This window comes from Typha angustifolia, chromosome 11, assembly GCF_048772165.1.
Source record: "Typha angustifolia cultivar Huaian chromosome 11, ASM4877216v1, whole genome shotgun sequence".
In the NCBI taxonomy this organism is placed as follows: domain Eukaryota; kingdom Viridiplantae; phylum Streptophyta; class Magnoliopsida; order Poales; family Typhaceae; genus Typha; species Typha angustifolia.
The window spans coordinates 6,420,910-6,448,588 of NC_133249.1; the positions used below are offsets into that span (position 1 = coordinate 6,420,910).

Consider the following 27,679-nt stretch of genomic DNA (forward strand, 5'->3'; position numbering starts at 1 on the left):
TTACCATACTATTGTCGGCTAGTTCCCCTCTTGGACCTTCGAGGACAAGGCTCTTAAGGTCGGGTGACTGTAGTGACCAAAGTAGCCGCGCGCAACTGGCTGGGGAAGAAGACTGAGGCATTTTACGAATAAGCCTTGTATCAGTGATACAGGGGCTGTTATTTTTCAATGGAGTCCTATATCTATCACTACTTCATCAAAATACCCTTAGTTAAAACATGTTGTGTATGTGTTGTCGGTTAAAAGAAAATGGGTGTCCGACTTCAGGTTCTTGGGAAAAGAGAAAAAGGAAATCTAATATAAAATCAGAAATCCCCAATTCCATTGTAAGCCATTTTTTTCAATACTAAGGAGAGAAATGAATTGGGCTCTCATACTCACTTGAGGGGAGAGTCTTCCACCGAAATCCAGGCTAATTACTCTCAAATCTAGTGGGATCCCAAGTGATTAGAGTGTTCCACTTCAGTAAGTATTGATCCCGAGTGATTAGAGTGTTCCACTTCAGTCAGGAATTCAATCCAGACACATATAACATGATAATTAAAATCAGCATAAATTCTCTTATGTAAGTTTAAAAAATAAGCATAACTAAACTAGTATGAAAGTTATTCCACCAAGAGATTGCCCCCTAAAAGTGAAGTATAATGATATTTTCATCTTTCTTTTATTTTTTTCATTTTTAAACTGTAAGTATATTTGACTCCTAGCAAGAAAGAAATTTAACAGCTACTAATGCACCAAAAACAATTTTTTTATGGTATCCAAGAGAAAATTAGGAGGCTCAAGGGGCAAAATTCACAGAAATCTTGGGCACAAATCGCCAAATCTATGAGCTGAATTATACTACCTATAGTTTGGGTAGTTGACCAAGGTAGACTTCTGATACATTCAAGAGTTGATTGACATTAGATATTCTACCCAAGCTAATTTTGGTTGCTAAAAAGTGATGAAACAAAAGAAAAATACTCACTTTCAAGAATTTCTCAATTAAAAAAATTTAGTTACAAAGATTAAATTAAAGAATCAAATTTCTTATCTACTAAAAATAGCTTCACTTTTTTTCTTTTTCTTTTTTCAATTCTCTTTTTATTTTTGAAAGAATAGACACTTTTATTTTCTAGCAACCACACGAACCCTAGCATATTAATTCAAATGTAATCTCTGTTTCCCACACCTTTGGTGAGGCCAATTAGAATGCACAGTAATTAGCCTCAATTACTAAATCTCAGCATTTTTCGGTCCAATCAGGCTGCACACTGATTAGCTTCAATTACTAATTCTGATTAAGAAGAAACATTACTGAAGAGGCAGAACTTGAACGCAAACTACTTTTTTCAAACTGGAGACTTTCACAACATTACTAAATTACAGGAAAAATTCAAAATCTATACAAATGGCCCTATAGCCATAAAGTAGAGCTCAAAAATCTTCCAACAGTTTCATATACATAAAAAAGGCAATAGGAAATAGCCTGAAGAAATAGTCTTGACCTCTTTAAAAATAAAAATAAAGGAAAAAGAATGAAGGCATTATATATCCCATTGGTGACATGATACCAAAGCAGAATTGGTGGGTTAGAAGAGGCAAAAGATGTTGAAGATTTCAGCAGAGGTGAGCTTGGAAAAATAAATTAGTTCCGATAGCCAACACCAAAGTGAAACCTCCTTGCCTGTCTATCATTAAATGCATATTCGAGGCGTAGAGGTCCCAGTGGGGAGTCCACTCGAATGCCAACGCCGTACCCGCAACCATTCCCAGGTTTTCCTCTTGCTCCAGCTGGGTCACCTGATCAAACAACAAAAAAGTTTATGCGTGAGGATAACACCCATGCATAGCCTACTTTTGAGTACTATCTCCTTGTTAGAAGATCTCATGTCTACAATTTAGAGATATTGAAGGAATTTTCTAAGCAAAGTTCATTGATAAACAGAAAAAGAAATAATGGAGCATTTTGTTCAAAATAATAGGTGTCAGCTAAAATTGACCAAATACTAAAATCCAGTTCAGATTTCCCATGTGCTGAGTTCCAGAAAGACAATAACAAATGATATCTAAAATTGTAAGCCCCGAAAGACGCCATTTTCAATAACCATTGCCTGCTTCTTACCTGCTGCTTATCTTCTTTTTACTTAGTACACTGGAAATGTAAAAGCTAGCTAAGAATAACTTAAGAATGGAAAATAGACTTACCAGGCACTTTAGGTCCAGAGCCTAGATCACTTCCATAGTCCACAAATACCACACCTTCCAGTGGTGCAAACTACAAAACAAGGATTTTAGATGAATACATAATCAAGAAAGATGCCATCAAATGTTCATTACATCAATCAACACATGGGACTCTTGGACAAGCAAATTTCCTCGTGGTTGTCTCTGAATCTATATACCTCTGACAAAATAACCATGCAATGTTCGACTTGCCAAATATACGTCTGAAATAATCTTTAGGATATAATTCACAGCTAGCTTAACAACCATTTTATCTCTGACATTTCACTTGTCTAAACAAAGTAGCAGAAACCTTCTTTGGAAAAATGAGATACACGAACTCTTTATCATCACGAAACAGGTTCACATTTGGCCAATTTGCAAGTAAGAAACTTAATGATTCTTAGATAATCTTTCTGAGCATCGCCAAACATGAATTAATAAGCACTGTTTAACCTTAAGAGAAGCTTAGAACTTATGATGATGATGATGATCATCGTACAATAAGAAGCAATTTAACACTAAATTATTGCAATAAATATAGGTAAGAAAGTAATAGCATGTCCTACATAATGCAAAAGAAAGAAATCAACACCTACCAGGCGAAAAGAGACTTCCCCACTACCAACTGCATATGATCGTCCAGAACCCACTGCACCTTCCTCATAGCCTCTAACACTGTTTGTCCCACCAATGGCAAATGCTTCATGAGGTGAAAAGTTTCCCTCCACATGACCTCCTGATGCACTAAACAACACCAAAAAGAAAGTAAATATAGCAAATAATAAAGGAAGAAATATTCGTACATTGAAGTGGCTGAGAAGGTGGAACAAATTGAACATAAGAGAAGATATAGAAATAGGTTTAAATATATAATACATAAAAAACACCAAAATAGTGCAACAATGAATATTTCTATTTAAAAGAATGTAACCAAGATTAGCAGGTATACAACAATATGTATACTTCGAATCACAAGAGGAAAGACTTACAAAGTAAAGGTTTATGCATATATACATGGGATCTAGGAGTCTACTTTGGCACTCGTACAAGTCTCTAGGGAGCACAAAAGAATAATGGAGAAACACCATAAGACACCATTTAAATAGAACAATTAAGTTATGATGATCCTGCTATGCCAGATTGAATAAAAGTGTTTCTGAACTGGCTTCTCTGTTTAAGTATTCTACGACCAATTTTGACTTGTAATAATGAATTCAAATACTAGAGAAAATTTCGCATAAAAATGTGATGTCAATCAATTTTAACTATTTTTTCTCTCATTATTCCTCCAATTTTATCTGAAGTTTTACATAAATTGAGCAAAACATATACGAGATCTTCTATTAAAGGGCACATATATAAGATATTAGCATTCATGAAAAATCACCAATATTACTTATTTATTCCTTTCTAAGATCTCAAGACCTCTATTATCGAAATTCATAATAAATATTACATTTCAAGCCGAACATTCCACTTTGCAAGCTATGATTTTGTTAGTTCCAAATCCAGTCCTACACTACTGATTTTTTAACTAAAAAGCACCCTATGTTAGATCTAAGCAGATGTTTATGATAAAATGACATAATTTTCTTTGGAATTTTTCACTTTGATTACCAAAGATACTATCTATCTTCTATAAGAGAAGGTGTCTCTCCCATTTTGACACAACTACCAATCCAAACAATTGCCCAAACCAACAAATACAGCCACTGATCTGACCACTTTGCCTAGTATTGAGTCTGGTGCACTTTATGACCAGTTATTCAAAGGGAGTTTTGGTTAACGACTCGAAACTATTGACCCAATTTGGCAATATAAAAACATAAGGTGCACCTAGTATCATTAAAATGCAAAGTGTCAAATGAGTTTCCCCACTTATAGTAAGAGCAACCAAATAACCCATTCATAAACTCTTCCCATAATCTTCACAAATTATAGCATGGTTTTGCATTCTTACTAATACTTAAATGCACTAGTGAAATAGAAACAGTAATTCCAAAGAGAGGCAGTCAGACAAAACATCTTCAATGTCTTATGAGGCTTAGATCACTGAAAGTATTTCATCTGTAGATTATATAGACAACAGTAAGAGGTAAAAATAGTTATGATAGTCTTAAGAAATTATTTGCCTCAATATTTTAAAAGACAGCCGCGGTTTGCGGGTGGCCAACCCACCGCATAGCGTCTAGACGGTATGTGGTCGCTAAAGCAGTTTAGCATTTTAATATATAAAAACTTTAAAAAAATTATATATGATATGTAATATATACCATATAAAAAATTAACAATAATTCCTCTAGCAGAATAGCAACTATTTTAATAAACAGTAATCACAATTACAAACAATAATCAGCAAACAATATCACAAACATTAATACTAATCACATACTTGCAGAAACAAATAGCAATCTCTCTCAATTTCTCAGCAGAATAGTAATTAGCTAACAAACATGCGAAAAAATATTAAAAATAACACATTCTGCTGAATAAAAAACTAATTTTTTTTATAAATTATAACAAAACTGCTAAGGCGGGCAGCCAGAACCACCAAAGCAGCCACCCGCCTTCTTTGTTTGCAGGGCAGCCGCCCCGATTGCATTACGATATACTGATTTGTCTCCATCAGATAACTCTGCAACTTACTTCCAAGGTTGGAAGACTAAATCTCAGCTTTGACAAGTTGTAATGCATTATTATAATATCCAACAAAATGCCTTCAAATTGTAACAGCAGAATCAGAACTTCCCTTTCCATTTGCATCAAAGAAATGCCCATTCCAACTATTTCCATAATACTCAGGATCAGATTTTCTTTGATGAAGAAAGTAACTAACTGAGACCAGATATCATACCTTAAGAGAAATCGAGCAGGCCCAACTTCGTAACCTTGCCTAACACGAGCAGTCACTCTGTTGAAACACAACCACTCAGGAAGTAAAGGAAGTCCTTGTTCCATGCTGAATACAAACTGCAAGTATGGTAATGGAAGTCTAAGAAAATGGCAAAGAAACCATGTAATAACAATCTTGGCCATACCAAAGGGATAAGATAAAGCGCTAACCATTGTGGAGCTATGATCAGCAGAATCTGTATAGATGCTTTCAAATTTTGCAAGTAGTGTGTCATCATAAGCATTTCCACTATAATAGGCCAAAAAGGAAATCCACAAAGCTATGACTACATTAAAACCCCCGAAAAATGACCTCGTAGAACAATAACTAGATTAATATAAAATAAAATGATATAATGAACTGATTATATCTGATATCCAGCAAAGGTAAATGAATAATTGCATACCTAGCAGTTAATTGGCTGTTATAGAAATCTCTGATGATGGGATTGCCTTTATCATCACGAGCACCAGCATGCTAAAAGTAATGAAGGTTAACTTTGAGTTATCAAACGCCTTGTTTGCTTTGAGATTAAGGGAAAATCTAGAGTAAATATTCTAGATTTGTACTCTTAAAATTATATCTCTAATTTAGAGTTGGGTATTCTAATATTTGCTTGTAATTTAGAATAATAGTGTAATAATTACTTTTAATATGATATGAAATTTAAAGGTATAAATAAGAAGTAAAAATGGACTCAAATACCCTTAATTTGATATATAGATTTAAATTAAAGCATTCTAATTTCTTGTAGGTATGCATTCGTATGCAATGCATACTTGAGTAAGAATTGACAAGATAGATGGGACAATTGAGCGGGAATTTCTTTGTTTGTGGAATGAGATGGATAAATGTAGGAGAGAGGAGAGAGGACTTTTTAAATAACTTGAGTCAAATCAAGGGTAAATTATAATTGATCTTATGTGTGTAATAACTTGAATAGTGTTTCTAATCTAGAGTAAAAATAGTTTGATTTTGCTTTCTAACCTGTAGTAGTGTTCCCTAAACTAGAATAAAAAAAGATAATTCTAAAGCAAACAAGGGCAAAGAGAATATATACAGAAAAACAATAACTAGGCAATAGTAGGAACGTAAATAGTTGAAAATCTACTACTAATGTTGCAAGTTAAACTAGAGTAGCACATCACTTTCAGTTTTCAAAATTATTATAGAAACATCACTTGAAGCAACTAAAGTACAGAAAAAGTCATCTACAACTAATAAAATAAGAAAGGGAAGCAATTTTTAGCAAGCTGAAAATGTAGCCACTCCACATTGATTTCAAATGAAAATAAGAAAATAAACAAGGTAGACAGACTTCTGCAACTAGTAGAACAGAATGATCCAATATGACAACAAAAAATAATATTGGTCAACTATTTCTTAGTTCAGGTGGCAAATCAGATAGAAGAGGTAGAGCAGAGCCGTTTAATTGTTTTAAGAATATAAAGTAAAGACATCCTCTTTAGATTTAATCGAGTTTATACACAAATGAGAAGGAAATAAAGATTCAAGTTGGAAAGCGTTAATACTTATATAAAGGAATAACAACAAAATCAAAGGTTTTGAATTTTGATTGATTTCAATGCCATCAACACAATCACCAACTAACATAATTCAGAGTGGACTGACTCATCAAATGATCAAATGAAATCAATCTTTGGAGTGCACATGTATAATTTTCAATTATGACTATAATCAATTGTGATTACATCTCTTATAAAAACTAATATTTAGGCCTTGTTTGGTTTGAGGTTAAGCCTTAAACTTAATTAGCTGGTCCCATTTCTTAGTTTTGATTTAAATACCTTGAATTAGGATAAGAAAATATGGTATTTGATTGTGAGCTAAATTAAAGTGTAATAATTATTTTTGATGTGACGTGAAAAAATAAAAAAGAATTGGTTTTTTAGAGAAAATAAATGATATATACATTTGTGGACCAAAATGTCCTTTAATTTTAATGATGAAATCTAAAAATATAATTTTTTAATCAATTAAAATTTTTAATACTGATTTGCACATGCCCATAAACAAGCTTATATAGACATGATCATTAAGCCCGACCCGCCCAAACCCTGCCCGAACCAACCTGGTTTTAACCAGGCTAAGCCTAGTCTGACCTGAGCCTGAGATGGTAATAGACGGCATGGGCTAAACCTTTGCCCATCCTGCCTAGCCCAAAAGCACAATCTACTACTCTCATCTATAGTCTAACCCATAATGCATGCAATTTTTTATAATTTTTTTAGTCTTACATTAAATATTTAATAAACTATATATCAATATATAAGTATGTTTCCATGAAAGATAACTAAAATATCTTCACATAAGCCCATTAAACTCGGCCCAATAAAATATAATATTTCTTATATTCCATTATGTTAAAACTATTATACCAACCCAAGTCCAATATCTAATGGGCTAGTGGACGATAACGGGCTAGAATATTCTAGCCCGGCCCAAACCAGGCCTGAACCCAAATGATTGGTGGGTCGGATTGTAAACAAATATTGAACCCCGATTGACTTGAAAAACCTGACCTAAACTTGGCCCGGGCCGCCCAATCACGTCTAGGCTTATATGCCCGCAAATGGGCTTACATATTATTATTATTTTTATTTTTTCCTAAAACAATCTAAGGTTAATATTTTATTTTAAATAATAATATAAAATTACTATTTTCATTTTCTCTTGTTTTGGTTTTAAGCCCACATGCAAGGCTATATTATTATTTTAACATTTCATAATAATTGTAAATTTTTTCTAATATTATTTTTAGTTTTTTAAATATTTTCTAATAATTTATTTTTTTAACAAATTATTTTTAAAATTTAAAATTTTAATATTTTTAAGAATTTATCGTATTGCAAACTTTTATTAAATAAAGAAGCAAGTTACAAATTGTTGTCGACTTAGTAAATTTTAAAAAAAAAAGATTGGAAGGAAATTAAGCAATTATAGATAGATAAGAGAAGATTTAAAATAGGGGTGTAATTATTAGTTTGATTTGACATGAAACAATGCAAATATTTATATTTTTAAGAAAATTGAATGTCATGCAAATATAATAAAATATTATTATTAAATTAAAAAATATATAAATGTAAATTAGCCATTTTAAACTCATATTTAACCTATCAAAAAATTGTATTAAATAATTTTTTTTATCTATGTATAAATATTATTTTTATGAGCCATGGTAAAAGAGGAGCTCTTTTACAATAAACAATAATATATTCTTTTGGAAGAGAGGAGAGGACACGGAGAGAGGAGAATAGAGAAGATTGACAATACATAAAATTAATAGATTTCAGTCATGCCAAGGTTAAAATTAAGATCAATTTGAAAGAATATCAGATTTTATGTATTATTCATTTATTTATTCAAGACCCAACTTTATTAGGTAAAAAAAGTTAAAAAGAGTTTGGTTACTAAAGAGTCCTTACCAAGTTCAGGGACTACCAACTCAAAACAAACAAGGCCTAAAATTTCCACAAAAGAAATGTCTATTCTATTATACAATAAATATACTGATAATTGATGAATAACAGAATTGCAACAATCAAATAATAAAAGGTATTAGCACAAAATTGTAACATGTTATTCTACTTAAATACCTGAAAAATCATGCCAAGTGTTCCACTCCACTTTGGCCTAAAAGGTCGACTATATTCAATTCCAGCAGTCACTCGTCCAATTACTAGACCACCATGACGAAATTGGTCATTCCCATGAACTAGTGTTCCAGGAGTCCTAGAATTCTAGAACAAGAAAAATTTATTGCCAAAATAGTTATTATCACGACATCATAGTTCATCATTAGAATGAAGAAAAATTACCTGAATCATGATTGTTCTAGAAGTCCTCTTATTGTCTCCGTCAATCCATGGGTCAGTATAATTTATGCGGAATATGGAATCGATTTGACCCCTTTCTAGTGAAAGATTTAGCTTCTTATTCCTCCCAAAAACATTTCGATGGGAATACGCAAAGCTGCAATTGCATTCAGAGATGAGAAAAACAGCATATCACACAAGAACATTGACAAACCATGGATACTGGAGAAAAGAAATTAGCATGTACTGATCATTCATCAACATTACATCGAGTTACTTGGCAAGCACATCCATGCTAGTAGAAGATATTAGCTAAGATTTTTGAGCAAGCTTTCACTAACATAGCAAATATAACATCAGTTGTACCAGTGCTAGATGGCACAATAGGGTTAAACAGATACAGGAATAAGAACATAAAAAATAAAGAGCATGAGTACAAGGTCAGCATATTAACTAACAACCAAGAAACCCTCCTATTGAGTTCTAATACATCTTTCTTACATATTTTAGTGCTAGTAGCTACTGAAAACATGGATTGCCATGCAGCCTGTGCCAATGTCATAACTCATAAAGGCTGCCAACAATGAGAATGGGGCTGTGCCATGAAGATCCATACCATCCGTACACTTCCAGTGTCATGCTGTGTCTAGCACTCAACAGCCAGCCAAAGCTAGGCCTAAGTTTCAAGAAAACATAGGTGGCTGCAGAAATTCAGGTGGAACATGAAAAGGACCAAGAACCAATGCAAAACAGAGCAGAAGTAGTGTTATTTTACCTGATGTGAAAGATAATTTCTAGCAGTAAATGTTGCAATCATTAGTTTCTAGCATTAAGTTTCGATCTTTGAGGTCATTGATTATAGTGATTATGAATAAGGTCTTCAATGAAAGAGCAAACATCCATTCAAAAGAACTTGATACTTCAGCGATACTCTTGGTACTTCATGATGGCAAATCAGCACTCATGAGCAAGGTTCCAAAATTTGGGATCAGGATCGACTGCTCATAAAAATAATATGTATCGGTCATATTGGCAATCTGTATGATATAACTCCTTCATCTAAAAATATATTCCAACTCCCAAGATCTAGAAGAATCCAAACATACCTCCGGATCTAAGTTTCGATGTTCGTGGCGAAAGCCGGGACTTACTATAGATACTTGAGATGGCGAGATCTTAAGATCTGATAGTTAGAACAACTTTGGATTTTGAGGGTGGGTAGATCAGGGGCGAAGGTATAGATCTATTGAAGTGGATGGTGGAGTGAATGCCGAGAAGGTGGTGATGGTCGACCTTGGTGGTTAGATAATAATGGTGGAGGTGGTGGCCAAGGAAGTTTAGGGTTTTTTTTTATGGTAGAGAATGTGACAGAAAGAAGTAGGGATCGTCTCTCCAGGTCAAGAGGCACTAATGAGATAACTAGTAGGCAACAATGATTGGCCTTAGGTGGTGCTAGGGTCGACCAAGAGGAGGAAGGAGATGATCTTAGCAATTTGATTAATCTAAGATAAGTGAATTAGGTGCGTACCACAAGTTTATAGTGGCTACCCAATCGGACTCTATTGGCCTAGCTTGATGAGCTTGGGTCCAACTAACACTAATAAATAAATAGGAGCAAAAATTAAATGATTAGACTCTAGAATCTAATCTGAATTACAACTTAAATAAGCAAATTCAAAGTTGAAAGCAAATAGCAGAATTCCAGGGTCTTTATTGAATTTTCTAGATTTTGCCTTGGCAATGCTCTCATCGCCCTTGATTTGGCTTGGCCTGGACGAGCCATATCAACTAGTATCAGAGCAGTGGATTACAATAGTAGCATATCAAGAAGAATTTGAGAAAATAAGTAGCCGTTGCAACCCAACATGGCCAAATCCACTATTACGAAGTATGTTTGTATCCGAGCTATGAGGAGACATCTAAGTGAACGTCAAGGTACTTCGATTAGTAACGTCGGACAATGCTTTTCAGTATGCCATCTTAATGAAGAGGAAGCATAGAGACCTAAGGAATAAAAATAAGGCACCATGGCCTAGATGGGACAGCCGCTACCCAACTTGGTCGATTGCAACAACAGACAATTTTGCTGCAATACTGAGACTAGCAGCAGCTTTTTGGGGGTTGAAAACTCCACTCAGCCTTTAGCTGACGTGAGGGGACGCAATTGACCTGCTGTCCGGACTCTCATACCTGCACAAGTGGAGCGATGGGTAAAAGTACTTTGCTTCCGATATGATAGAGCACTTCACGCTCGGTCACCAGTGTACGAAGATGACGAAGAGTGATGGTGATAGATAGCCATGATGATGTTGAGGAGGACCTTGCTGCAGAGGAGGAGAGTGCTAAAGAGACCCATGAGCAAATCATAAACGAGTACGAGGACATGCAAGTGGAGATATCATTGCACGCATACGCCCATTTTTCAACCTTAGCACATCCATTATCAATAAAGACAGTGGCTGAATCATTTGTCCAAAATGTCATCAAACTTCATGGCATGCCATGCACTATCATTTTAGATTACGATCGTGTCTTCATTAGTGAAGTTTGGATAGATTATCTAATGTTGCCATGGACCCATTTTGGTTTGAATTCGGCATATCATCCACAAACCGACGGCTAAATGAAGGTGGTGAACCGAGGGATCAAGCAATACCTTTGGTGCTTCATGGAAAACCGTCTTAGGCACTAGTTAGAGAATTTACCATCATAAGTAGAGTGGTTATCACACTGTTTCTTTGGTCCATTTAGGTAGGTAAAGAGGATCAGACCCGTCACCTTTCATTTGGATCTGCTTGATGAGATTCGAGTGCACTTGGTGTTCTAGATTGTGGGTGTGGTTTTGCCCCAAGCTAAGGAGGAGATTGAGACGATTGAGTCAGTCCATGTGTTGGCTAGATAGCTTCGTCGATATGGTCCATGTGTTGACTGAGATGGAGAAACTCGTTGAGTGGCTTGGTAAGCCATCCGACGATATTGAATTACAACTTAAACAAGAAAATTCAAAGCTGAAGGCAAACAGAGAATTCAATGTTCTTTATTACATTTTCTGGATTTTGCCTTGGGCGATGTACCTAATGTTCTCCTCAATCTTGATTTGGCTCGCTCTAGTTGAACCGTATCAGCCCACCATGCTTCCTGTCCTTGTCCTCAAGGTGTGAAATTAGAAAATCTGTCCATCGCATCTGTCTCGAGCTCGAGCAGATCATCTTCTAGTCATTAACAAAAGAAAGTACAACAAAATAGAACTATGAATGCAACATATGAGATAGAACACTAACACTACGTAGGAATTAAATAAATCTCTCCCCTCTTTACTTCCATGCCAACAAAACTTTCATAATGAGCTATTAGATAAAACTTCTGTAGGGACCCGTAAACAAAATTCTTGCCACAAAACAGATCGTGGTTGGCAACATTGCTCAGCTTATCTATGTTACACATATGAAATATGCTCTTTCAACCAAAGTATCTTGCGTGCTACTAGGGTAGCAAAAACCTTCTATTTGGTGTAAGCCAAGTCCAATTAGATAGCCATTATATAAACTTGTGGTGTGCATCTAATTCACTTATCTTGGATTAATCAAATTGCTGAGATCGTCTCCTTCCTCTTGTTCAACCCTACCAACCTTGGCCAACCCTAACACCACCTAGGGTTGACCATTGTTGCCTCCCCTGACATCCCGACCGACGTATCTTGACCTGGAGAGATGGCCCCTACTTCTTTTTATCACCTTCTCTACCATCAAAAGCCCTAACCTTCCATTGCTACCACCACCACCATTATTGCTGCACTACCATGGTCGACCACCATCGCCTTCTCAGCCTCCATTCCACCATCTACTCCTGTAGATCCGTGACCTTCGCCTCGGTCCACCAACCCTCAAAATCCTAAGTCGTTCTAACTGTCAGATCTTAAAATCTCGCCATCTCAAGTATCCACAGTAAGTACCAACTTTCGCCACAAAAGTCAAAACTTAGATCCCAAGGCATATTCGGACTCTCCTTGATCTTGAGGGTTGAAATATATTTTTAGATCACTAACCGGAAGGAAATATTTTACCGTATTGGATCAAATTATTTTTTAAGTATGTAAAATTCTAAATATTATCTAAAAATGCAGACAATCTCTCAATTTGCAAAATGATAGTAAATTAAAAAATAATAATTACTCACATATGAAACCCCAAAACTTTAAAAAAAAATTATGAGAGAGTGGAAGAACCAAAAGAAAAAAAATAAAAAAATTAAAATCATTATTTTGCTTCTTCTGTAATGAAGAAGAAGAGGAAAGAGAGTAGAAAAACTGATAAGAAAAAGAACTTATGCTTCATTAGTGAAAAATAAGAAAAGAAAGAGAGAGTGGAAGAACTAAAAAGAAAAAAAGAAAAAAAAACACTCTACTGCTTGTGTGGTGAAGAATAGGAAGAAAAAGAGAGAATGGAAGATCTGAAAGAAAAAAAGAAGAAAAAAAAACTCATTTATCTGTTTCTGCAGTGAATAAGAGAAGAAAAAGAGTGAGAAAAAAAGAGAGGAAAAAACCATATATCCGAGTTCGTCAGAGTTCCGGAGTTCAAAAAACCTCGTCGGAGCTACATTCTACATCCGAGAAGCATCAACTTTGGCTGGGGAGAGAGAGGAAGAGGACAATGGGGACTTAATTATTAATGTCACTAGGTCGCAGGCAGGTTAGATCCATAACCCATTTGACCCAATTGACCAATATCAGGCTTAGATCAGGATCGATCGATATTTGGATCCATGCCCATGAGCAGCATGCCTAAAGGCAATTTATAAGAACCAATGCAATTTGAGTCCCTTAGAATAAATATAACCTAGCAAACAAGTGATATCATAATCAATATCTGTTCACTAAGTTATGAAACTTAAGCAAGCTAATATAAATTAGCATGCACTCTATATAGGATTAGTTAAAGATCTATGGATTTAGGCACTTCCATAGATGTAAGAATATTCCATTGCAAAGAAAAGAATAGCTAGCTTCATCTACAAATTGGCAACAAAAATTATCTCGAAAAGATTATTAGATGAGTATGGATTGGAGTGAAACTCCTCATATATCACTAGATTAGAACTCATATCATATTGCAATGGTTGGCAAACTGTTGGCAAACTATATGACGCATGTGATGATATGAATAAAATTCCCAATATTGAACCAACACATGATAAAATGAGCAAAATTGACCAAACAAAAGAACTTCTATATTACCTTCCAATCAATCCTGAAAGAGGTCCATTTGTGATCCTACACAAATTAGATGAGATAATTACTAGCAGTAATGTCAAAGTGAAAGAATACGAAAATAAATCAATAAAGATATCACTTACCCACTTGAAATTCCACCACCTGCAGAGAAACCACCACTAGGACGCTCAACAAGATTCATGACTAGATCAACTTTACCTGAGTCTGCAATGCTCACAAATTAGTCCACAGTCCGCATACCAACGATGGTTGTGCTAACTGGCATGGAGCGTACCAGTCGGCACTTACCGTGCCAACGGCGTACTAACACGTGGCACGAGGGGGGTGTTGCACGACACCCCTTCTAACAGCTTTGCCGCTGGCTACCCCATGAGCTTGAGAAATCGCAAGCGCATATCGAATGCCCTAGCATGAGGAGGAAGAAACGATTGGTGGGTTGGGTCGGGACAAATAAGAACTTAAAAACAAGATCCAGATCCACAACTTAAGTTCTTAGTCAACCCGACTCAACCAACCAATCGTTTCTTCCTCCTCGCGCTAGGGCACCCGATGTGTGCAAGCAGCTCCTCAAGCTCGTGGAGCTGCAAGGACGGCGGTAAGCAACGACGACGACGAGGTTGATAGCGAACAAGCAACAAAAGGTAAAGATGGGTAGTCTCCCCATGAACCCTATCTTTCTCTCCCTCTTGCAGCACGTGCTGTGCTAGCCGATAGTCAACACGGGCTGTGCCTGTGGCACGACCATCCTTGCCGCATACCAAGTTTTAATAGCAAACGCAAACAATGCATACTGAGATTGTTGTTTATATCTTTTCTTTGCAAGGACTAGAGAAAATATTAAGTATTAAGATTTCACTTTAAGTTGCTATTATATATGAAGTGTTGCTAACGCAGGATATAGATATTGGTGAGTATATATAGGATCAACTAACTTTTCTAATGAAATTATCAAACAAGTACAATGAGAACTTCTTACTTCTTAGTTCTCACAGACCACTTTGCTTCCCGTTTAAGCTAGAGTTTGGATAAACTGTGCACTTCAACCACTTGACTTCTACTTTGGGGACTCCAATATTTAGCAGGTAAGAACCATGGATAGAATGAATGCCCTAGATTACAGTTTGCATTTCCTAGAATTTCCCACGCAATTCATACTTTGCTTATAAGCTGTCTCCCATGACAAAACAAGGTTTTGATCTATTGCAAATGACTTGGTGTAGATCATTGGGCAAATGTCCCTTTAGTAAACGGATGGGCTTGGCATTATTGTTGTTGTTGCCGTTGTTCTTAATTTTCTGCCTTTCTATTTTCAAAACCTCAGAATTCTATGAAGAAACATGTTTGGCAGCAAAATTGTTGGCTAATAATATGTTTTAGTTAACTAGCCCACCGGATTCCTCTCCCCTATTTTGCAGGTTATGTAACTGCAAAGCTAGTGCATAGCTTCAATCCTCCAGAAAGACCAACTTATAAAGATTCCGCCACATAAAGGGAAAAGAAAAGGATATGTGTCAAGCATCTCGTACAACAATATTAATTGTGGATAAAAAGAACATAATAGTTGACAAAGATGATCTACAAGAGAATAATGTTTCTCAAATGGAAGTCATCCAAAAAATTGCTATAAAGAAACCAGGGCAAGGACGCCACATATAGGGAAAGAAAAAGATGTGTCAAGCATCTTGTACAACAATATTAATTGTGGATAAAAAGAACAGAAAAATTGACAAAAATGATCTACAAGAGAATAATATTTCTCAAATGGAAATCATCTGAAAAATCACTATAAAGAAATTAGGGTAAGGATTGCCGTGCCGATGGACTTCTGGGATTTGGCATGGGGTGTTCCAACCGCACAGCCCCATGCTGTGCTTGTATCATCCGATGAGTATAGTATTGGGTGGCATCCATTATATTCTGCCAGAAATCTATCAAATTAAATCGAAGAGACCCAAAATGATATATCAACATAATTTTGCTAGATCTATCATTTATAGGAGTTAATTTACATAGATCTAAGAAAATTACTCTTCAAAAATATAAGAATCAAAGGGGAAATTTGATTTCCCCCAAATCTTGCCCTAGATTTTAGACATTTTAAATTAATATATCAAATTCATTTCAAATTAAGCCAAAATTAGTATAGGAACATGTTAGATTAACTTCATATAAGTTGATTTGAAATCAAAATTTATAATTTTGAGCTAGAATTTCAGCATAATTAGAAATTTATTTATAATATTTTTTGTCCCCAAATTACGGAGCAATTGTCCTTTAATGAATATGTTCAATCATACTATGAATTCAATTATATTTCTACTTGATAATTGCTATATTTTTAACAAGATGGGTCGCAACGTTATCTAGAAATAAAAGACTTTAATGTAGGCTTTAATCAGTGTATTGAAAAGCGGAAAAGGCGGCCGCCCCGCCATTCCACTTGGCGCTTGTAGAAGGCAATCTGCAGCCATGGCGAGCCGCGTGGCCCGATAATGCGGGTTGGCGGTTCAGCCCACCAAACTGACTTGTTGAATTTTTCTATAGCGAATCAGATTATCCAATATCCACTAAAAAATTAACCATTAACCATTAATGTAAAATGCTCTCTCTCGCTAAAATCTCTCAATCCCTAATCCCTCTCTTACTGCACCCTCTCTCTCTCTTCGCTACGCCCTCTCTCTCGCTGCGCGTGCTTTCTCGCTGCACCTCTCTCTCTGGCTTGCGGCAACATTCTCTCCGACTCTCTCTTACACGGCCGACTGTAGAGGTATGGGCTCTCTCTCTCTCTCTCTCACTCTCTTTCACTCTCTCTCTCTCCCTCTCTCTCTCACTCCTTTCTCACAATTTCACTGTCTCACACTGAAGGGTTTTTAAATTTTTTACTTTTTTTATTTTCAATTCTGCCTAAAGTAGTTAAATCTTAATTTGTTAGGAACTTAGTGATTATCTGATAATAAGCATAATATGTTCGTTAATTAGTTAATCACTTAATCTATTAATGATTGTTAATTACTTAATTAAAAAATTAATTTAGTAATTATCTGATAATATGTTTTTTAGTTTTTCTTTGTTTCAATGTTTCTTATTACTTAATTCCTCTAGTTAATTTAGAAACTAATTGAAGTAGTTTTCTGCTATTTTGCTAATCTGTTGAATACTTGAATGTTAATTAGTTAATCCGTTAATGATTGTTAATTACTTAATTCAGAAATTAATTTGATAATTAGCTGATAATATATTTTTCAGTTTTTCTCTGTTTCTCATTTCCTCTATTTTTTCTCTGATCCTGTTAATTAAGATTGTTAATTACTTGATTCAGAAATTAATTCAGTAATTATCTGATAATATATTTTTCTCTGTTTCTTATTACTTAATTCCTCATTTCCTCTATTTTTTCTCTGATTCTGTTAATTAAGATTGTTAATTACTTAATTCAGAAATTAATTCAGTAATTATCTGATAATATATTTTTCTCTGTTTCTTATTACTTAATTCCTCTAATTAATTCAGAAATTAAGATTCTTGATTAATATTTAACAGTGGGTTAACTTTTAGTGTTAATCTATTTCTAAAATTTCTCCTGAATTAGTGAATTACTGGATTAAGTTATTAAGTATTAATTAGAGAAAAGTAAATCAGTAATCAATAATTAGTGAATATCTGACTATCTGTTTTACTAAATGAGGTAAAACAGTAATTAATTACTGTTTTTAAATCTGAAATGTGAATTATCAATCTTTTTTTTTTGTGCCTAATTTCATTACAAAATACAAATAGTCAGATATGACTACTAATTCCTCTCAAACAACGTTTGTGGTTGGGGTATCTTCATCTAAATTTTTTGTGCCTATTGACTCCAATAATCTAGGGTGGCAATATAGATACCTTCCAAATAAAACTGATGCCAACACGGTAAAATGTAAATTTTGTGGAAATGTTACTAAGAGAGGAATTAGTAGATTCAAGAAACATATTACTCATGTTGGAGGTGATGTTGCGCCTTGCCCAAAGGCTACAGATGAGACAAAAAAAGTTATTAAAGAACATATAGAGGGGAACAAAAGGAGAAAGGAGGATAAATCAAAAGAAGTAAAATTGAGAGCAGAAGTAAACATATTTGGAAAAAAGGAAAATCCAAAAAATTTAGAAGTTGGAAGTAAAAGGCCAAGAAGTAGATGTCATTTAGACAAATACACCTCTATTGATCCAAAAGTTTCAATTAGAGAGCAGGGGAAGATGATACAGACAAATATAAAAGATACTTTTGCAAAAGAACAAAGAGATAGAATGCCAATGTACTTAGCTCATTGGGTTTATAAGTGTGGCATTCCCTTTAACGTTGTTACTAATAAATCATTTCATGTATTGATGGAAGCAATTGGTCAGTATGGTCCAAGGTTCAAGCTGACAACTATTTGGGAGACCGCTAACAAGATTAACATGAGAAGTTAACAATGATGAATTCAACCCAAGTAATAATTATTAATTAGCATATGTAGTAAAAGTGTAAAACATATGTCTTTTACAATTTTACTCTTTGTATGTCACTAAGTTACTTTTTAATTTTTATGATTATAGCTCATTGGTGAAGTGTATATGAAGCCGGCTCCCCCTACTTGAAATGCATAACGGTTAAGATTTTTACTTTAACATGTAGCTCTTTAGGATGTGAAAGAAATTAGAGCTCCTTTGAATAGGTAATATATCATTAATTATTGTATTAACTAAGCTAAATTGATTAATTGTATTATCAAATTGATTTGGTTTTTGATTTCAGATTCATTCAAAGAAGAGAAATAGATTGGAAGTGAAGAGGCTGAATAATCTTGTTGATGTACAATTTAATGTAAGAATAAAGGATCGAAAGATAGCAAAAGAGAATGATCCAGTCATTTCAAAAGAAAGAAATAATGCAAGGAAACGGTTGGATAATGATCATGTAGAGCAAGAGGTCTTTCCAGGTGAAAGATTAACTTGAGATATGGTGATAGAAACATCAGGAGCTGAAGAATATTTAAGATCAAGGAGGAGCACCAGATCTACTTAAGCTACTACTAGTAGCACTCTTTCAACTTCTCTAGATGAGCAATTAATTGAGTTGGATAAAGAAATAGATGATGAGGATGATGTTGAGTTAGAGTTAGATGATGATTTCGATGATAACCTTTTGACAGATAAAGCTCCTCCCATAGATTGTGAAGAAGATTAGAAGATGGCATTTATGTTATAGTTGTGAAACTTATTATGAACTTGATAATTTTAATTACATGTTATTTGTTATGAACCTTATGATTTTGATATTTTTTATCATATTATTTGTTATGATTGTGAACTTGTTGCTAGGAACTTATGGTTGTGATAATTTTAAATATTTAATAATGTATTTATGTTATTATAGTTGTGAATTGTAATTATGTATATTATATATCTATATTATATATGTTATTTATTTTTTTATTTATTTTTTATATTAAAAATGCTAGACCGCCTTGTCGTCCGTCTTCTGCCTAGGCGCTAGGCGGTGGGGTGACTGCCCGCCACCTGCGGCCGCCTTTTAAAACATTGGCTTTAACACAAATCTTAGAATCTAAAATATGTATAAAAACCATAAAAATGTATTAGAGATGTGTCAGTAAGCGCACCATCATGCCAGTGTGGACTCTAGGGCATGCTGAGCTACACGTATCGTACTGACAAGGTATTAACAAGACACGGCATGTGCTACTAGCATGACAATCATTGAACTAGGGAAAATCCAAAAATAAATTCCTATCAAACTATAGCATAATAAATGCAAATAATAATGATCAAATGGATTAAGAAATTGATTTTGATATTTGATATATGCAAATTAAACATAAAACTATAAAAGGCAACTAATTGGAAGAGAAGAACAGAAAAGGTAATAGTGAATGATGAATATGATACATGAAAGTGAGAAGGAATAAAAGAGCAATAATTAAAGGTTATTTACCTCCAACAGGCTGTGGAATTATTGTAACATCTTCCATTATTCCCATAGTCAGTATTGTTTCAACATCTCTTTTAACTTGAGCTCTACTGTAGGCCTATTTAGGAACAAGACAGATTGACAACATCCTTAGTCAACAATCACAAAGAAACCACAAGTTCAAAGAAAAATAATATATTTAGAGTAGATGTGCAACATCCAATCAGTTTGGCATAGTTCCAAATTAAATCAAAAATATTTAAATACCCAACTTTGATAAACATAACACAAGAAGAAAGACAATGCGAACCCCATATGCTCAAATAATACCCTATTATCTACTAATTTAAGTGATTCAGATATGTTCAAATGTCTAAAAAAAAATTTTTCAATGTTTTGGCAATCGAGTGCATATATTAATGGATCTCTAAAAAGAGTATGTCTATAAAAACCTTAATCAGGCAAAGTAAGGTGCCATGCCCCAATGAGATGGAGTAATTGCACAAAGAGTGGGCCAACCTTCATCTAGCAGCAAACTTCTACAAAGCATAGAGCATTATGCAAGTCAACAAAGAAACCAGCTCCTTTGTCTTTCCTGATGACATGCCAGAATGCACATCCGAAAAAAATGGTTTTCATCTTCTTATTATCTTAAAATAAAATCAATAAATTATACAATTCAACATTTTCTAAAATGACATAAATAACCAAACTTGATCTTATAAATTCTCTGCAAACAGCTTTAAAGTAACTACTATTCAACCTCAAAGAAGACAAAAGAAATGTTCAATTGAATCGATTAGACATAATAAATAAGAAATCAGTTGTTCCACCCTACAAATTTTATTAAGTAAAAAATACAAGATAACTAAAGAGCAATAAAATGTAGAAAACTAACTTCCTCAGTAATGCAAATGAAATACAAAAATGGTGTCTGAAACAAAAGGTGTAGTCTCAAGCTTTGACCTGTCCCTTCTTTGTGGTAAGTTGTTGGAATATGGTCTCAGGTCTAGTTTTCCCAACAGTTGGTTCACCACTGAAGATACAGCCCCAATTTAAAACAAGAAAAAGAAAGTAGTCAGCAGATCTCAACCAGGCTCTTGTGAATTTAAAAGAATCTAGATATGGTTCTCACGTCTTTCTATCAAGAAAACGGATGGTGATGTTATTGACCTCAGCTTCAGAAACTTGTAACCTAAGGATTCCTCCTGATAGCATCTCAGCATATGAAACCTGGGGCAAAGAAAAAGATAAAAAGAGTACCTGAGTTTAGAATCACTCAAGAAGATATTAAGTGACTGAAAAGGAGAATGTAAACCTATGAATCCAATAGCATAATGAAAATAAGATGTACAAAAGCAAGTGCAATATGACAAACCAAGCCAGTCAACCCACGATCTTGATACCATCCGTTGATGGATTTGACAACTCGATCCAAATGCCTTATATTGACTATTTTCCCTGCAGAACTTGACACCAAAAACTGAAGTAAGTGGCATCTTATAGCAGATGCATCTATCTAGCTCAGATAGTATCACCTTCACTCTGAATCAAGATTTTCTAAAGTAGAAGAATACTCTAGTTTCACCCCTGTATATTATATGACAAATCATCCATTTACATCAAGAATAACAGCACTATCATCCTTTTCGGTGCTCAAAGGAATAACCTCTCTAACAATAACTGAGAAAAGAGACAAGGAAAACTAATTCTAAGCCACATTGCTACTATAATACTTGCAAATATATTATATAAGCAATTGATAATGTCCTCTGAAAAAAAAAATCATAGACAGCTTTTCTCCTCAAAGAGATTGCAACATAGAGAAATAATCAAGGAGGAAAAGAGAAGTATATCCTCCACCCAACCCAAAGAAAAGGTGAATGGTATGCACCAAAAGGACCTACCATATCGATCATGAAATGCATCTTCCAAGAACTTTGAAGGAAGAAGGTTTGCACCCTCACAAATAAAGCCATGAAAGTCCTGATTAGGTTCCACCTGCAAGAACATAGGACAATCTCATGAACTTGTCTACCCTGCAGTAGTAATTAAAGAAGGTAATCTAACTGGAAACTTCAAACTTCAAAGGTTGAAAGGAATTCTCTGGAATCCTCTCAAACAGAAGTTGAACACATTGAAAGAGCTTACAAGCAATAATTCTCTACAATCATTTCATCACTCTCTTTCAGTTGGAGAACAACTATACAATTAGAAACAAAAATCAACTGTGCAAATACTGTAAGTTAGCAGCTGTTCTAAACTTCTAATCAAATAAGCACTATCAAGAAAAATTATTTACATCCTCACATAAAATTATAATCATCTATTTAGTTGCAAAAGGGTTGCACCTTGTAACTGTTAAATTATTTTAGATTGGTCGTCCAAAAGTTGCTTCTTAATTGACTTCATAAATTCTCTGGCAGTTATATTACAAACATAGAGAGTAGTTCAAGCTTATTTGGCAATGGCTGTTGATAACATTATCCTCTTCGCTTCCAAATTACTGCAATCACCACACAAGCATATTCCATCTATATCGTGTCAGATATATATAAATCTCTAACCTGAGAAGGTTTGAAGAGGGCTTAATCAACTATACTACCAACCAATATCTAGCTGCCTCATCAGGAAAGAGTTGGCAAAAGTGAACTTAGCAATATAAGTTAATAAGCTAGTAGTTAGGTAGGAAACCTGATCGAAACTATTATAAGAAACACCAATTTCTTCTAGAATAGGAAAGATCTAAGACAAAGCAAAAAATATTATAAGCAAGATTCTGAAACTCGGCATCATGATCCAGATAGGCCGTTCAAAAAAAATAATACGTATTGGCTGTATCGATTGTATCGACCAAAACTAGGATCTGTAATTACGTAGAATTCTAAATCATGGATCCTAATTTCGACCGATCCATGGCCAAAACCCGTCTATTGACTAGTTTTTTCACTAATTCCGTCTAAGACGGGTATGGGTAAGAGAGAAAAAGGGGGAGCAAGAGAGAGAGAGAGAAAGGGAGAGAAAGGGAGAGAAAGAGAAGGAGCAAGAGAGAGGGAGATAGAGGGAAAGAGAGATAAAGAGAGTTGTGAGTTGTTGGCTTGCAGCACTGAGAGGTAGAGGGAAGAAAAAAGAGAGGGGAAGAGAAGGGAAAGAGAGACGTGAAGAAAAAAAAAGGATAAAAAACTATGTTAGAGAGAAAGAGAGCTGGTAGTCGATAAGGGTGAGGAAGAGGGAGAATTTTTTTTAAGGGAGAGAGTTAATAAGAGAGAGAATTAGTGGGAGAGAGAGAGGTAGTAGGAAAGAGTTTAATAAGAAAGAGTTAGTGGGGGAAAGTTTGATAAAAGAAAATTAGTGAAAGAAAGAATTTGATAAGAGAGAGAGTTGGTAGAAGAGAAGGTAAAAAGTGTGAGTGGTAGAAAAGGGGAGAGATAGAGATTGAGAAAATAGTATTTATTTTTTAACTTTTAGACTTTATATATAAATAATTTGTATTTCTATCTTGTTATTATTTTTTTCTGAAAATTTAGAATTTTTTGGTATTTTAAAATTTGTTTTAAATAACAAGCCGATAGAACCGATCCTAATCCTAATTCTGATACTTAGAACTTTGTTCTAAATATTATTTAAAATGCAAGAAAATTTTTAAACATTGAAAATCAAATAAAATAAAATAAGAAAATAAAAATTAGTCACATATGAAGTATTAAAAAAAAAACTCACTTAAAACTGTAATAAATTTCGACTTGAATTTAATAAATTTGTATACTCATACATTTTACTGCAGAACAATAGTGAAGAGAGCTCTTCACTATTGTTCTACAGCAGTAAGAAAAGAGGATTAAAAAAATGAAAAAATGAGAAGAAAAAAAAAACTCATCCGAGTTTACCAAAGTGTGCACTAGCTAGAGGGGCTGCTGCCGAATGAGCTCGGTTAAGTATGTGAGTGAGATAAGAGTGCAAAATATAAAAGATAAAAATTTAAAATTTAAAAAGAAAACAGTTTATGACATCAATTACTAATGTCTCCTAGGTTAAATACATTTTAGATTCAACCTGTATCTTAAGAAAAATTAGTTTCAGCCAATATTGCTGATTTCAACCCAATATGGCTGATACGGTTAAAATAAACCGATCCTAGACTGTAACCAGCCTCCGAACCGGTTTCGGGTCCGAATTGTCCAATCCGACTCAAGTTCAGCCGATTTTGGGATCCATTAATATAAGCAAGCATTCTTCTACAGGGAGCTACATATCAAACAGATGAGGCAAATAAAAGACATCCTAATGGTTCTAATAGCAATGCAATTTTCTACCATAAGAAGAAATTACAAAATAAAGCCATCCAAGTACAAAAATATGGAAGAATGGATTGAATATTTAGTCATTACTGATCCTTACTGGTAAAAGTACTGACCGAAGCCAATGCAAAACTAGCAGAAATAAGTGTGTTCCTTCCTCGTTTAGGGCGGGCATTGGCCAACACAGGGTCAAGTTACCTGAACAAGTTGATACTCATTGGGTATATTATTGGCTCAAACCGGACCAGATTATTTTTATGACATGCTGACATGATGATTGATGGCATCTATCTTCAGATCGCTAGGGCATTGTTATGACTATCCTCATAGTGATGGCATTGATGAGAACAGATATTTATGGGATCCACTCTAGAGTTCAATAAACTCTTTATGAGTATATGTTAGTAATCTAAGTTTTCTTACTTTTGCCACTTCTACTAAACTTTTAGAATTTTACTGCATCATATAAATTTCTGTCAGAAGTTTATGTTATTTAAAGATAGCCCCATAAATAGACAATTAATACAGCGGCTAATAAGGCCTATACAGCTGATAGAATCCTACAAATGCCTATATGGTCGACACTGACGTTTTCTCCACTAGCCAATACCAATACTGATATTGATATTCAAAATCTTGAAAGTCACTACAGAGGGTGAATTAGACTGTAGTGTTGGATGACCATACTAACTAGTGTTACAGCCTAGTTTACAAGGAATTCTACCATCAGGTAAAAGCAAACCAGCAAAGTATTAACTTTTAATCATCTTTCACACTAGCCCTATTATCTCAGATTGTGTTTAAATTCCTTGAAGTCCTTTTATTTCTTAATTCCTTAAAGTCCTTTTATTTCTCTAAATTGGGGTCTTGGCTTAGTTTGGAGTTTGGACTAAGGGCTCCTTTACAAAATTCCAAAGGGCTTATCAATTATCCATGAAAGAGTCCTTCAGGTCCGATTCCCTTAAAGAAGGAAAAATACATGAGGCCAATAAGATGGAATAGAAAGAAATGAAAGTGAGAACACTAAAAATAGAAAGAATAGAGAAGGAAGAAACTAAGAAAGCACCCACTAAAAATGTGATTGGTTTATACATCCATGAAGTTCTTTCTATTAACAAATAAGATTTTAATATAATTCTAATTTGTAAGTCATTTGCTTTTGATCAATATTGGTGGTCCATGCCAGGCTTAAGAAATCTTGGCTGAAAGAAACTTATGCGCGTGTCACCTCTGGTGCACAAATAAGAATAGTGTACTGAGACATTTAAGCCTAAATTGACAGTAACTAGGGAGAAAGATGTCTATTAGGAATTAGGAGAAAAATGGTGCCTGAAACTGTACCATAAAACATGGACAACAAATACTACATACTCTGATAATAGCCCGTATACTTGGTGCATAAGAGAAAATAGGACACTTGAGTTTTGACTAAATATATAACCTAGCAATAGTCATTCTACAGCTGCAAAAGGAAGTAACTCTTCGCCTGCAACAACCTCCAACTAAATCCGTCAACTGTTAATGAGGTACCGAAGGAAAACTCTGGTTTCCAAGAAGATTCATGCATATTAATGAGAAAACGAGCCTTTTGCATCAGTCATCGGCCCTAACAAGATGCATGAGAAAACATTTATGATAAATAACACATTTTATTGATAAAAAAGCATAACTATTTTAAGCTGTGTCCATCAGATCCTTGAGGAACAATCAAAATGAACAGACGAGCAGTGAGACAGCACTACTCCCAATTGATGCAATAACCGATCCAAATTTGATTTATTGTCATAATTTGGGTGATAAAAATAATGCTTCTTAAAATTTCTTCATTTCCAAATACTATCTGGCATGATCTTACAATCAATAGGGACAAGAAAATAGCAAGCCACGAAGCATCAAAAGCCAAAATTACCCAAAGCTCTTTCCTTTCTTTCAATCTCATCAAAATATTCGCAAGAAGATGAAGCCCCAAACCTGGAAAACCAGCCTGATGCCGTCGCGGGTATCGACAGCGACGGGCATGCATGACCCAAAGTACCCGCTCTCGATGATGCGGTGAACGTCCTCCTGCACCTCCCGTACGGTGAGCGCCGAGTTGGGCCGGCACGACTTGAGTGCTGCGGCCGCTGCGACCTCGAGGTCGGCCCGCTCGAGAGGCTCCCCATCCTTATTCCGAATCAGCACCTCGCTAATGAGCACCCTCTCCTCGTCCTCCTTCCCGTGCCACCGCGGCGGGGGCGGCGACGGCTCCGACTCCGGCCGGGCAAGGGCGAGAGCCGAGGAGCATAGGAGTTTAGGACGCCACTGGTTCGGGGGAGAGGAGAGGAATCCTTGGATTGCTTCCTTGGCGCGATCGAGGTGGGAGGAGAGGGCGTGGCGGGCGAAGGGGAGGGCGGAGAGGAAGGGGGCAGGGCGGGAGATCAAGAAGGAGGAGTGGATCTTGACGGAGGAGGATATGAAGCGGACGCCATCGTTCCTCGCCATGGCCGAGCAAAAGAGGATGGGAAGAGAAGGGATCGAAAGACTAGGGTTTTTACAGCCAGGGTTTAGAGGGCCGCCATTGTCGAGCTGTTTCAGGCATAGCGGCTCGCCACTTGAGCCGGCAAAATAGGTGGAATAGGCGACATTTTTGCAAAATAGGTGGAACCGCTTTAAGTTGAACTGAATCGCTAACACTCAACACGTGGAACTCTTTTGTAATCACTAGTTCGCAACTAATACGTAGAAAGAGTTATACAGATGATTCTCATCACTGTTTGGGTTAGACAGCGTTTGTTAGCCATTGAACTGGTAAATATTATTAAACCTTTTAGGTCTTATTTGGTTTGAGACTAAGCCCAAATTAGTTAGTCTCATTTTTTTAATCTTATTTTTTTAGAAAGTAAACTTAGTTAGATATAAAAAAAAAATATTTAGTTAATGAATCAGATTAGAAGTTTATAAACCAGAAAGTCCTGAACTAAAAGCAGACGAGGCTAAGAGTCTAGAGTCCTGAGGTATCAAGGTCAAATATACGGTTTAAATCAAGTGGAAGAGTTGAAGGCTCATCCCCTAAGTCAGAAAAAAAGAAGAAGATATCATCATAGTCTATTGTTTTATTAGATATGAACAAGTTTTACAAATATGGAAAGAAGAAAATAAATTGTTGAACCGTTGAATAATTGTTCAGATGATCCATAGACAATTATCAGTTAGAAATATAAAGAAATCGTAATCTCCTTTTTTTTCTAAAATTATAATATACAGTATTTTAATTTTTTT

At 35.0% G+C, this 27,679-nt stretch overlaps 1 protein-coding gene across 1 annotated transcript; it reads right to left on the reverse strand.

Moving 5' to 3' along the window:
- Positions 1-1,314: 1,314 nt before the first annotated feature.
- LOC140769589 (outer envelope protein 80, chloroplastic) lies at positions 1,315-27,049 on the reverse strand. The gene is made up of 16 exons (XM_073110340.1): positions 26,393-27,049; positions 22,031-22,124; positions 21,502-21,584; positions 21,259-21,356; positions 21,090-21,159; positions 20,148-20,241; positions 14,296-14,377; positions 14,177-14,212; positions 8,947-9,100; positions 8,725-8,868; positions 5,511-5,581; positions 5,275-5,353; positions 5,066-5,181; positions 2,808-2,955; positions 2,191-2,260; positions 1,315-1,785 (listed from the first exon to the last, which is right to left on the reverse strand). Exons 1-16 carry the CDS (start codon positions 26,900-26,902, stop codon positions 1,631-1,633), a joined length of 2,004 nt encoding a protein of 667 aa, XP_072966441.1. The 5' UTR covers positions 26,903-27,049; the 3' UTR covers positions 1,315-1,630.
- Between the last annotated feature and the right edge of the window lie 630 nt (positions 27,050-27,679).